Source organism: Gorilla gorilla, chromosome 13 (assembly GCF_029281585.2).
Source record: "Gorilla gorilla gorilla isolate KB3781 chromosome 13, NHGRI_mGorGor1-v2.1_pri, whole genome shotgun sequence".
Classification (NCBI taxonomy): domain Eukaryota; kingdom Metazoa; phylum Chordata; class Mammalia; order Primates; family Hominidae; genus Gorilla; species Gorilla gorilla.
The window spans coordinates 45,547,914-45,561,862 of record NC_073237.2 but is presented as its reverse complement, the minus strand read 5'-3'; the positions used below and the strand labels follow the sequence as shown (position 1 = coordinate 45,561,862).

Genomic DNA, 13,949 nt, shown 5'->3' with positions numbered 1-13,949 from the left:
TTCATCCATTTTGAGTTAATTTTTATATATAGTGTAAGTCATTTGTTCGCATATGGATATCCATTTTCCCAGAACAATTTGTTGGCAAGACTGTCCTTTCCCCATTGAATGGTCTTAGCAACCTTGTCAAAAATCATTTGACTACATATTTAAAAGTCTGTTTCTGGGCTCTATTCTGTTCTTTTGTTCTCTGTGTCTGTTTTATGCCAGTACAGTACTGTTTTGATTACTATCACTTTGTATTAAGTTTTGAAATCCGGAACTATGAATCCTCTTTGTTCTTCTTTTTCAAGGTTGTTTGGTTATTCTGGGTTTTTTATATTCCATATAAATTTTAGCATGAGATTCTCTATTTGCAAAATACATCATTGGGATTTGATGGGGATTGCATTCAATCTGTAGATCACTATGAGTAGTATTGACATCCTAACAGTATTAAGTCTCCTAATCCGTAAACATGAGATGTCCTCCCATGAATTTATATCTTCTTTAATTTGTTTCAGCCATATTTTGTCATTTTCAGTGTTCAAGATTTTTGTCTCTCCGTCCATTTTGTGCTGCTATAACAGAATACCTGAGACTAGGTAATTTATAATGAACAGAAATTTAGTGGCTCACAGTCCTCCTTTGCATCCTCCAAAAGGGAGGAAAGCTTTGTCTTCACATGCTCTTCAAAAGCACAAAGAGACAAATAAGGGCTGAATTCACCCTTTTATAATGGCATTAATCCAACCCATGAGGACAGAGCCCTCATGGCCTGATCGCCTCTTACTACTGTTACAATGGCAATTAAATTTCAACAGGAGTTTTGGAGGAGACAAATATCTGAACCATAGTAGCCTCCTTGGTTAAGTTTATTCCTAAGTATTTTCTTCTTTTTGATGCTGTTGTGAGTGAACTTGTTTTTCTTTTCTGACTGTTATTGTACATCTGTCTCATTTTTGTCATCTAAATAACTCACATGGCCAAAGCCAAGAGGGGGAAGTATAACCGCTTTCTCGTGGGAGGGCACTGTCAAGTGGCATGGGCTAGTCAGCGGATACATGAAGGAGTGAAGAATTGGATCATCTAACACTACATCCCATACTGAGCTTCCAGGGGTCCATTTTTAGGTTATCTTTTTAGAACCCTCCCTTCCAAATAGTCTGCTCCTACCCTCTCACTACTACCTCAGGAAAAACAAAAATGAAGGGGAAAAAATAAGTGAGCAAAGAAACGAAGGAGGTAGCAAGGTGCCCAGCTGAACAAGTAGCAGGTATGGGGGAAAGAACACAGTCCAGGAGTCGGATAGAAGGCCTGCCGCACAATCTCAGGAAGGTCTTCTAACCTCTCTAGGCCTGTTTCTTCCTCTAGTGGTGAACTAGATGATTTCTAGGGATTCCCAATCTTGTGTAAATTTTAACAATTCTATCTCTGGATTCAAAAACAAGAAATATTAGGCCAGGTGTGATGGCTCACTTCTGTAATCCTTGCACTTTGAGAGGCTGAGGCGAGCAGATCACTTGAGGCCAGGAGTTCAAGACCAGCCTGGCCAACATGGTGAAACCTCGTCTCTACTTAAAAATATGTATGTGTATATATACGTGTGTGTGTGTGTATATATACACATACATACATACAAGTATATACATACATACACACAGAAATTATCTGGACATGGTGGTGCACACCTGTAATCGTAGCTACTTGGGAGTTGGAGGTTGCTGTGAGCTACGATTGCACCACTGCACTCCAGCTTGGGTGACAGAGCGAGACCCTGTCAAAAAAGAAATGAAACATTAGAAAAATCCCTTCTCTATATAGATGCATAGGCACCCACACATCCACAGAGGGTAGCCACCTGTCTTAGTCCAGTCAGGCTGATATAACAGACATATAAAAACTAGTGGCTTATAAACAAAACAAATTTGTTTTTTACAGTTCTGGAGTCTGGCAAGTCCCAGATCAGTGCAGCAGCAGATTTGATATCGGTGAGGGCTTGCTGTCTGCTTCATAGATGGCAGCGTCTCATTGTGTCCCACATGGTGGAAGGGCCAAGGCAGCTCTCTCCAGGGCCTCTTTTATGAGGACACTAATCTCATTCGTGAGGACAGAGCCCATGTGACAGAATCATCTCCCAAAGGCCCCACCCTCTGATACCATCACCTTGGTGATTAGAATTCAATATGGATCTAGGGGGTATACACAAACCCTCAGACCATAGCACCATCTTTGTGTCTCGTATCTCATTATCTCCTGCCTTGCATCTGCAGTTTTATGAGTGTGCTTTCTAAAAATCTTATACCAGCTGAGATCTCCCTAGAAGAGGGAAGATAGTCTTAATTATCTTAACTGTCCCCAGAGCAGTAGGTACCAAACAGATGTTTTTCTAAGTGAACTGAGGGGGAAAAAATCTATAGATTCTTTAATTTTCAGTGACTTACTGCATTTTACACTTCCAAATAAATTCTCTGTGGAAGGTAAGTTGCTGGGGCACAACAGCAAATTCAGCAAGTACCCTGACCTTCAAGGAATTTCTCTCACAACTGCAACCTGTTTATCTTACCGATTCTATGCTACAAAGTCTTGGGTAGACATTTGAGTTTATTATATCAAAATATGCTTGATGGCTCTGTAGATGTGTATAATATTGTACATGTCCAGTGCAGGCTTGGCAAAAGCCTTCAGAAGACAAAGCCTTATGCAGAAAAAAGATCCATGTTTAAAATTGCTTTCCCAGTCTCTGATTGGAAAAATCTCATAACAAGTAAAATGAGGGAATATGATACTTTTACCAAATCAAGTTTGTTTCTTAACTATTACTATATAGTATGGTATTTTTTCCCAACATATCGTATTTGAAGAAGAAATTTCTGTCAGAAAAAAATCACTATAAGAACTACTTACCTTGAAAAAACTGTTCAATGAATGAAGATTAATTGTATGTTTTTTAAAAGTTAGTATAGGGACATAAACAGAAATAGGTACTTTTGTTATCCAATAATTTTACTTAATTGAATGAATCATAGTCACCCTCCTAGAAATTCAGAGAATAAAAACATCTCCTGTTTGCTCAGGAATGGCAAATGTAATAAAAATTCCATGGACAAGGCCACATTGTGTGTACAATTTCTAGAGCCACAGAGACAGTAAACCAGTGCACCAGCAGTGTGTTCCTTGTGGCTTTACTAAGGCTTACTTCTTTTCCTCTCCTTCTAGGCTGCCCCATCAAAGGTCACCCTGTCCCTAATATCACCTGGTTTCATGGTGGTCAGCCAATTGTCACTGCCACAGGACTGACGCATCACATCTTGGCAGCTGGACAGATCCTTCAAGTTGCAAACCTTAGCGGTGGGTCTCAAGGGGAATTCAGCTGCCTTGCTCAGAATGAGGCAGGAGTGCTCATGCAGAAGGCATCTTTAGTGATCCAAGGTAAGAAACCCTGCAGACTTTGCATACTGGACTTGAACAAGAAAGCCCACTTGGGAATCTAACTATCTAGCAGAACAAAGAGATTTCTGATCTCCAGTGGTACTCAAGGCATGAAAACCAAAGCCATGCCATGTTTCCATACAGTGAGACCCTACTTCTGTCAACATGGCCCTTCAGAAGAGCCATCATGCCCCATCCCAGCAGAACCTGAAAAAGCCAGTGCTGCCTTCATAAATAGGCCCTTCTGCTTTTAATGCTGCTGTTGCTCAGGACCATGGAAACACCACTATATATCAAAGTCAGATGTGATTCTTTTATGCTGATTTAACTAGTACAGATCTCACACACACAGAGTAGCCTGTTTGGTTACTGCCTCCTGCCTGGAGAGACAGGCCTGATGCCAGTGCCTGCTGATCATTCTGAAGAGTCTTCAGCTTTAGTCTAAGCTGAGGGCTTTCCAGGCACCTTTCATTTGGCCCTGGCAAAGAACAGACTGCGAAGCCCACATGGCTCATGCATTAACCTTCCAGGAAAACAGGCAGGTCAGAAAGCCTTTGGGTGGGGCCTGGCCTTCACTGCACCAAGAAAGAGTTGTAAATGAGGCCCAATCAGTGGGAAAGAGGGAAACTGGCCTTCTTATAGTGTTTTCCATAGGCTTGTTCGACCTGTGACCTATGTGTGATGTATTCCAAAATGAAGGATGTGATGGGAAGGGACAGAGTTCTGTGCCAATATGGCACAAAAAGATGAAGAAAGGAGGGAAATTTTTCTAAGCAGTTAAGTTTTCTTCTTAAATATCCTCCTTCACCATTTGGCTTTTCAGACAGGAAAACAAATTTTCTTGCCAGCCAACTAGTCTCTGCTGAAAACCAGAAGCCAGGACCTATTTGCAAGACTTGTAATATGCAACTTTGCAAATAAGCACTCAAAATTTACCATCTGACCTATCAATCAGTGAGTCCCAGACCCCCAAAGCAACTGGCTTTCTTACTGACATCATTGTCTCATGTAAATAGGCACTCTCTGCATAGGCTCTTTTGGGTAACATTTGCAAAGTCCAGCTCAAATCTGTACTGTGATGGTTAAGTATTTGCTATATTTATGTATCTTTGTAGAAAACAAAGTCACTTTCCGGTGAACCAATGAGGAAAAAAAAGTACTGTAGCCAATATCTTTAAAAATAAGATGACCTGTGGCATTAATTATGCACTCTTTTATGTCAGGCACTGAGCTACTTTACTTTCATTATTTCCTGTCCCCACAATAACTTGGTGAGGTGAGGTTCACTGTACTCATTTCATGGCTGAGGCCCCTAGAGACCACGTGACTTCCCCAAATAGTTCGGGAATGGTTCCCGGCGAGGAGCAGGGCCTCATTTATAATAGCTCCTCTCCTTCAGGCCACAAATCCACCCCTGTCACCTTCTCCCTGCCCTGCTCAGAAGGAATTCAGAGTGTGGGCAATTATGCTATATTCTTTTCTACTCTGCTTCTCCTCCCATGACAGATTACTGGTGGTCTGTGGACAGACTGGCAACCTGCTCAGCCTCCTGTGGTAACCGGGGGGTTCAGCAGCCCCGCTTGAGGTGCCTGCTGAACAGCACGGAGGTCAACCCTGCCCACTGCGCAGGGAAGGTTCGCCCTGCGGTGCAGCCCATCGCGTGCAACCGGAGAGACTGCCCTTCTCGGTGAGTGCAGCGGACACTGGCTCAGACCTCCCCACCGTAGGATGAGCCCTCCCTTTTAGCGAAGTCAATGGCCAGCCCTTCAGTAGCACTGTGCAGGGAGAGATGCCAGCCAAGGAGCTGTTCTTCCCTCTAGGCACAGGCTTATCAGGCCTCTCCACCTTGCTGAAAATATCCTCAGACTATGCCACCTCTCTCAGCTTTGTTTATTCCTCACCCCACTAATGGCCAACCAGGTTTCCCAAGTCCCTAACAGGGTCTGTTCAGGGAGCAAGAGCTTCCCAGGCCCTGGCAAGCCATAGACGCCCCCCATCCTACAGTAATCAACTGACTCTGAGTTGTTTGTAGAAAGCAATGTCTTTTCAATCGAAGGGCTGAGGAAACAACGATTACTGGGTTCTGCCCACCCTCCAAGTCTAACCTTAAATACCCATGCTAATCAGTATTCCAGTTCAGTTGGGGAAATCTTATCTTCCTCTTTTCTACAAAGGCTTGCGTCTCACTAAAGTTGGAACAAATCTCTGTTTCTGATAGTAGCCTCATGCTCTGCATTTGGGTCCCTTGTGTGGCCCAGAATGACACCTAAAGCCTCTGCCACCTTCCTCATGCTTCAAGAGGCTATGAGTCCCCCTGTGCACTTCATCCTCTGTCCTCAGCAGTAGTTAAATGGATAATAGATGGGCTTGGAGTTGGCACTGGTGTGGTGCTGAGAACCTGGGGGGATGTGGCTCAGCTCTCAAATGCCCCTTTACTACCTATCTGTAGGACTTTCATACAATACTTAGGCAACTGCTTTCTGTTTTGCCAGCTGAGTCATAAGGAGCAGCTGAAACCAGGAGAGACTGAATGAAATATGAAACATGCTCATTAATATCAGCAGTTTGACTTGCTGACGGGAAGGTTTCCACAGGAATGATTAATGTCCTTTTATACCCTTCCTGAACTGTAACATAGCCTGGCCCTCTCCTTTCTCAAACCCCCCACCCCAGCTCCTGAGAAATTGCTGAAACGTATATTTGGAAATAAAAGTTGATGGTAATGCAGGCCTGACATTCACCAGGGATATAAGAGGCTGGAAAACTGCCCTTGCCAAGCTGTGCAAAATGAAGAAGAGATCTTTGACGTGCCAGGAACTTTTTGACTTGATTTGGTGATGGTCGGAGTCAATCAGCTTAATTTACTTCTGCAAATGAAATAATAATGGCTCTGTTTTCTTGGATTTCAATGCCCCCAGGAGTTTTTAAACACCTCTTGCCTGCTTCCTAAGTGGCTCTCCTCCTGTGGGTTGGAAATCTGCATTCAGTCATCCCTCCACAAGGCAAAAGAGCAGGGAAGTGGCCACAAAACTAAATAAGTCACAGTCCAGATATAGGAGGAATTTGCTCCCTTCCCTGCTACATGCCTCTCCTGAAAGCCAGATGCGGTGCCGCTTGGCTAGGACGTAGCCATAGGTTCACCTTTGACCCGTTTGCCTGCCAGACATTTTGAACACTTAGTATCCTTCTTTGCATGTGAACAAGTGTTGCCCTGGTTGTCTCTTTGAGATACAACTGGGTAACCCTGCTGTGACCCAGGTAGCTGTTTTAACCATTTTGTTAGATAAATTTTCTCCATCACTAAAACCAAAGAGTGGGATTTTTTTTGTTCTAGATTACATGAGCAACAGTCTCGCGATTTCCCCAAGCTGTCTCCTTCTCTTTGAGAATTATCACAGGGTGCAGCTGTCTCCTTCTCTTTGAGAATTATCACAGGGTGCACACATGCAACAAGAATCCCTGCATGTCTGTATATGGACCAAGGATTTCAGAGTGTTCCTAGTTTACAGGTTGGCTTTGTGAGAAAAGTCCATTGGTCACAGTCTCACTTTTGGAGCCTAACATTCAGAGAACAACTATTTCTACCACATATGCAGCCCTCTGAGAGGTATAAGACCTGTAGACTGTCACGCAGTCACGCCAAGAGATGGAGCTTTACCTGTTTCTGAGAGATTAACCAAAATGTGCAGCAGGAAGTATATACTGAGCACTACCAGACAAAACCTTGACTTCCGTGAGGCCCAGATTACTTTCCGGGTCAGGAGGTGCCACAAATTTGGATCTGACTTCGGCCCAGATTACTTTCCGGGTCAGGAGGTGCCACAAATTTGGATCTGACTTCCCTAGAACAACTGTCTCTCCTGTCACATGCTTGGATCTCCTTTAGGAAGTACCAACACTGCAGTTACAAAACAACAGATTTATTCTCTTACAAGTTTGAAGGCCAAAAGTCCAAGATCAAGGTATCTATCAGGAGGATCACATCACCTCCAAAGGTTCTAGGAGAGAATCCACTTCTGGTGGCCCCAGGTGGCTTATGGCCACGTCACTCCACCTTCAGCCTTCATGGTCACATTGTCTCCTCCTCCACCTCTCTGTATGAACACTTGTTATGGCAGGCATTTAGGGCCCAGCCAGATAATCCAAGATAATCTTATCTCAAGTCCATAATTACATCTGGAAAGAACCTTGCCACATAGCATTCACAGGCACTAGGGATTTGACATGGATATCTTTTGGAGGAGTCATTTTTCAGCCTATCAATCATCTTTCCAAGTAAATACTGTAAAAAGGGCCTTGGCCCCAAATTAGTGGCAAGAGCAGGGATGTCGGGGGGGAGGAGGTCTCTTTTCCCCAGGGCCTGTCCCTTTAGGGCTCTCCTGACACTTCTTCCTCTCCCCAGGTGGATGGTGACCTCCTGGTCTGCCTGTACCCGGAGCTGTGGGGGAGGTGTCCAGACCCGCAGGGTGACCTGTCAAAAGCTGAAAGCCTCTGGGATCTCCACCCCTGTGTCCAATGACATGTGCACCCAGGTCGCCAAGCGGCCTGTGGACACCCAGGCCTGTAACCAGCAGCTGTGTGTGGAGTGGGCCTTCTCCAGCTGGGGCCAGGTGAGGAGCCAAAGAGGTTGTTATTTGAAAGCTAAATCTAAAGGAATGGACCCTGCCACAGTAGGAAGTGAAATGCTATCACTGCCACCTCCTCCTTTCACATTCTGATAGGCCAGGCATAGCTTTTGTTGGTTGTCCAGCTGAGACACCCCCAGAGCAGCAGGCTTTTAATTCTTTGTGTAATTCTATGAACCAATGTGATTGAATGAATGTTTTTAGGCAGTCAGCAACTCAAAACATCTTATAATTGGCCATCTATACATTATTATATTTATGTCCTCCACTCCCACCCCCAGATGTGTCCTTTGGAAAACAATCACCGGCGACTTTCTATTAAGTTAACACACTGTGGCCATCTTTAATGAAAATCAAATGTTTTTGGCCATAGAGTTCACGTTCCATCTCGTAAGCCATTTGTGTCCCAGGTAAGCTGAAGCTACTGCTCAATGCTAGCCAATCAACATGCCTAGCTGGAGACTCCTTTCTGGAGCTTCTACTAACCCCTCCTTATTTCCAGTGACATAATGTATATGCTTCATAATCAAACAGGCATGAGCTCCCTTTGCCAGGGGGAATATCATCTTTCTCCTACCTGGAAAAGCCTGCTTCTCATAGGTCACATTCATCTCAAGACAGCTCTGGTTCCGGGCCCTCGAGGCTTATTGGCAGTTTGTAAAATTATAATAGCAAACAGATCCGGCTACAAATGACAGATGTTTCTGCACTGTGTCATCAAGGTCACTCAAGGAGGGATGTATGGCGCACCAGTGATTATGTTTCCTAACAGAGAAAAATACATAGGTCTTGCTCCCTTTCTCCATTCCCTCCCCTCAAAAAACTCACCCCCTCCTCCTTTTTTCTACAACCCTCCAGGCCAGTACCTGTCAAGCTTTAATGTGAATCACCTGGGAATCTTATTAAAGATGCAAATTCCAATATGGTAGGTCTGAGGTAGAACTGGGGATGCTGAATTTCTCAAAACTTCTGGTAACATCAATGCTGCTAGTCCAAGGGCTACACTTGAAAGAGTAGCAAGGCTTGAGGCATTACAGATTGCAGACAAATGCTTCATCTCACAATCCTGTTGATGTTTTTCTGCTGATAATATTGCTGATATTGTGCTTCAAACTGTAGATGCTTCTCAAACCTCCACATTCCACTCCTGTGAGACAGAAAAAAATCCTTTTGGAATAGTGTTATGCAAATGTTTTTTCTTCTGCCTACCTTCATGAAGTCTATGAAAACCATGCTGATTTTAGTCCAAGTAAAACTAAGACCACCTTCTTAGCTCCAACAATCTGGCTTCATGTAATAATTCAGCTTTCTCCTTTTAATCCAACATACATTTATGGGACACCTGTCTTGGGAGGGGAATGTGTCCCATATAAGCATGTGTGAAGAAATGAAGGGAAAAGCAGCCCACAATATTTGCAGGAGAATGAGGTGACAGAATAGAAATAGAAATATGGCCTGGAAAGCAGGTGCAAGACCATAAAAGGGTCTTGTATGCTGTACAAAGAATTTGGATTTTATTGTAAGTGCAACTACAAAGATTTTTAAGAAGGAATGGCACAATCAGACTTTTAAGATTACTGTCTGGCCAGGCACAACAGCTCATGCTGGTAATCTCAGCTACTCAGGAGGCTGAGGCAGAAGGATCACTTAAGAGGTTGAAGCTGCAACGAGCTGTGATCATACCACTTTCACTACTCCAGCCTGGGTGACAGAGCAAAACCCTGTCTTTTTTTTTTTTTTTTTTTTTAAAGGTATGCTGTCTGCAGTATAGTGATCAAATTGGCAAGTGAAAGGACTACAGAAAGAGAAACCTAATCTAGGTGAGCAATTATAGTGATGAGAATGAAGGTATTGAGCAGTACCAATGGAGAGGAATCCATTTCCTCTTTATAAGCGTGATTCGCATGGCTTCCATGATCCATTGGATGTCAGGGATAAGAGAAAGGAAGGAAGTCAAAATTTGACTGGAGGTTCTGAATTGAACAACTAGATAGGAATACAGAAAAAAAAGAGGGTGGATTGTTGCTATATGGAATTGTTTGGGACATGTTTAGTATGAGATATCTAAGTACAGATGCTCATTAAGTAGTTGCACATATAGGTCTGGGACTTAAAAGAGAGCTGTGCTAAACACTATCAATTTGAAAGTCATTAGTATACAAGTAGTGGCTAAGAATCATAGATGGTATCACCCAGAGAGAGGGAAAGGATCAGATTAAGAAAAGGCACAGGACAGAACCCTGAGGAACACAACACTAATTAAACTGGGGGAAGAAGAGGAAAAAGATTAACCTAATGAGTAGGAAAATTCACAGAGACCAGTGGAGGAGCTTTTTCCAGAAGGAAGGAAGTCAATGGTATAAAAATACATCCAACAAAAATACATCCAACAGAATAAACAAAATACAAATTAAGCATTGGCCTTATTTTATACATACAGTGCATATTCGAACTTGACTGACAGGCAGTCACTGGTAACTCTGTGAATGGCAGTTTCAGTGTAAAAGTAGGCACTGAAATCAAACCAGCAATAGGTTTAGTTACAAATGAGAGTGGAGGAAATAAGTGCTTCCAGGGACACATTACTCCTTCAAGAATTCCCAGTGTAGTCAAGGGACATTAGCAAAATGGCAAATTAGGACACTCCAAGTCCATGTTCTCTTATAGAAGCATCAAAAAAACAACTAGACACTGGCTAAACTAACCTTATAAGTGCTCTGGAAAACAGCCCAAGTTCTACAGCAACCAAGCAAACAGCCAATAAAGAAAAAGCCATCTTTAAGATGATAGGAAATTTCCTGGTATTTTCATTCATCCTTGCCCCACCCCCTCCCCCATGTGGCATGGTTTTGATCTTAACAACGTGGCAGCCACTACTTGTGAAATCTGCAGAAGGGACACAGACCTGCAGACACCTGGGAAAAGAGATTATGGGTGGAGATTGACCCTCTATGCAACTGACGCTCTAAAGTCCCAAGGACAGCCTTGAGTGAGACTCTGGGAAATTAAGACACTCAAAAGCAGCTATGTATATGGAGAAGGCCCATACACACCACATAAAAGATCTGAGAAGACCTTACGCTTTCACCTCAGACTGATTACTATGCTCAGAGTATACCCAGCTAATCAGTGATGGATTGCCCAATCACAGAGCCAGTCTACAGAGAGTAGGAGAAATGGCTATTTTTCAAATGCCCAATTTTCAGCAATAAAATCACAAGCCATACAAAGGAATGGGAAAATATGGCCCATTTTAAGGAAGAAAATAAACATAGGCATTGAACATTAAAGACAAACGCTTTAAAACAACTATCTTAAATATGCTAAATTGGGAGCTGAAAGTACTAGAACCGAATTGAAAATTTTACTGGCGGGATTCAACAGCAGATTTTGCAGGCAGCAGAAAGAATTTTCAAACTTGAGATAGGCCAATAAAAATAGAAGAAAATAAACAAACAGAGTCTAAAAGAGTTGTGAGACACCTTCAAGTGAACCAACATATACATTTTGAGAGTCTCAGAAGAAGAAAGGAGTTGAAAGATTATTTGCAGAAATAATGGCCAAAAACTTTCCAAATTTGATGAAAGACATGAATCTACAAATCCAAGAAGCTAAACAAACTCTAAGTTGAAAAAGCCAAAGGGACCCACATTAAGATTAAAATCAGTCTTAAGTAAGAAACAAAGAGGGAATCTTGAAAGCAGCAAGAAAAGCAACTCATTGTGTACAAGAAATTCTCAATAACTTTATAAACTGATTTCTCAGCAGAAACCTTGCAGGACAGAAGGCAGTGGAATTATATATTTGAAGTGCAGAAAGAGGGGGAGGGGCCAAGATGGCTGATTAGAAGCAGCTGCAGTCCACAGCTCTCACAGAGAGGAATGAAAATGGGGAGTCAATTTGGCACCTTCATCTGAAATATCCAGGTTCTCTCATTGGGACTGACTAGGCAATCAACTTGACCCATGGAGAATGAAGAAAAGCTGGGTAGGCCACTGGCCCACCTGGGAGCAGCACAGAGCCAAAAAACCTTCACCCCCCAGCCAAGGGAAGTGGTAAGTGATTGCACAACCCCACCCAGGAAACCACACTTCTCCTACATATCTTTGCAATCAGTGGATCAGGAGATCCCCTAGTGAGCCAATGCAACCAAGGCCTTGGGTTTGACACACAGAGCTGTGCAGTCTCAGCAGAGCAGTTGCTCAGGCTCACACAGAGACCCAGGAGTCTTTCAGACTCAGGCCCTGGGAATCCCAGCAGACAAGCAGCATCATTCTGCAGGCCCCACTTAACATGGCACCTCAGAAGTTAAGACCCACTGGCCTGGAAGTCCAGCTGCCTGCCGAGTGCATCAGGCTGGAGACTGCCTGAGACAGATTAGTTCCTGGGGGAGGGGTGGCCACCATTTCTGTGCTTAGGTCAACCCAGCTGTTCTAGCCTGCCAGTTCCAGTGAGTCCTGGCAGCCCGGGTGAGGGGAAGTCCCTCACAACACACCTGCTGTGCCAGATAGTGGCCAGAATGATTGTTTAAGTGGGACCCTGATCCATCTGGCCTCCCTGCGGGAATATCAGCAACTCCAACCAGGGTTATACTAACAGATGTCTGATCTGTCCCTGGGACAGAGCCCCCGGGGGAAGGGGCAGTGAGTCTCTGCACTTCAGTTACTCAGCCTTCCCAGGACTGCCTGGAGAGTCCAGGCAGTCTGGACAAGGAAGGGTTCCCCACAACACAGCACAGCTGTTCTACCAAAAAAACAGCCAGACTGATTCTTTAACTGGGTTCCTGATCCCATCCCTCCTGACTGGGTGAGACCTCCCAACAGGGGTCTCCAGACACCTCCTATAGGAGCATCTGGGCCAGCAACAGGTCAGTACCCACCTGGGACAGAGCTCCCAGAGGAAGGGGCAGGCTGCCATCTTTGCTGTTTTGCAGACTTCACTGGTGATACATCCAGGTAAGGGGAAAACCTAGGCAACTAGGGCCTGGAGTGATCTCCCAGCAAACTGCAGCAGCCCTACAGAAGAGTGGCCTATTAAATAGAAAACAATAACAACAACATCAATGAAAAAGACCCCACAAAATCTCCATTCAAAGGTCAGCAACCTCAACAAAGGTAGATAAGCCCACAAAGATGAGAAAGAATTAACAAAAATGCTGAAAACTCAAAAAGCCAGAGTGCCTCTTCTCCTCCAAATGAATGCAACACTTCTCCTGCAAGGGCACAGAAGTGGGCTGAGGCTGAGATGGTTGAATTGACAGAACTTGGCTTCAGACGGTGGATAATAGGCTGGGTGTGGTGGCTCACACCTGTAATTCCAGCATTTTGGGAGGCCAACGCAGGCGGATCACAAGGTCAGGAGTTTGAGACCAGCCTGGCCAATATGGTAAAACCCCATCTCTACTAAAAATATCAAAAAAAAAAAAAAAAAGTTAGCCAGGCATTGTGGTGGGCACCTGTAGCCCCAACTACTCGGGAGGCTGAGGCAGGAGAATCACTTGAACCCAGGAAGCAGAGGTTGCAGTGAGCTGAGATCATGCCACTGCATTCCAGCCTGGGTGCCAGAGCGAGACTCCGTCTCAAAAAAAGAAGGTGGGTAATAACAAACTTCGCTGAGCTAAAGGAGCATGTTGTAACCCAGTGCAAAGAAGCCGAGAATCACAATAAAACAGTAGAGGAGCTGGTAACCAGAATAGCCAGTTTAGAGGAGGAGCACAATGACCTGATGGAGCTGAAAAACACAACACAAGAAATTCACAATGCAATCACAAGTATCAATAGCGGAATAGACCATGCAGAAGAAAGAACCTCAGAACTTGATGACTATCTTTCTGAAATAAGACAGGCAGACAAGAATAGAGAAAAAAGAATGAAAAGGAACAAACAAGACCTCTGAGAAATATGGGACTATGTA

General features: G+C 43.9%; 1 protein-coding gene across 4 annotated transcripts in view; it reads left to right on the top strand.

The window, feature by feature from the left end:
• The window catches only part of ADAMTSL1 (ADAMTS like 1), a 443,211-nt gene that overhangs the window by 416,914 nt on the left and 12,348 nt on the right, over positions 1-13,949 (top strand). For all 4 annotated transcript variants that reach the window (XM_063696342.1, XM_055351516.2, XM_063696343.1 and 1 more), the window contains 3 exons: positions 3,199-3,411; positions 4,918-5,098; positions 7,814-8,021. In XM_063696342.1, the coding sequence (XP_063552412.1) occupies positions 3,199-3,411; positions 4,918-5,098; positions 7,814-8,021 (602 nt within the window). The remainder of the gene's footprint in view (positions 1-3,198; positions 3,412-4,917; positions 5,099-7,813; positions 8,022-13,949) is intronic.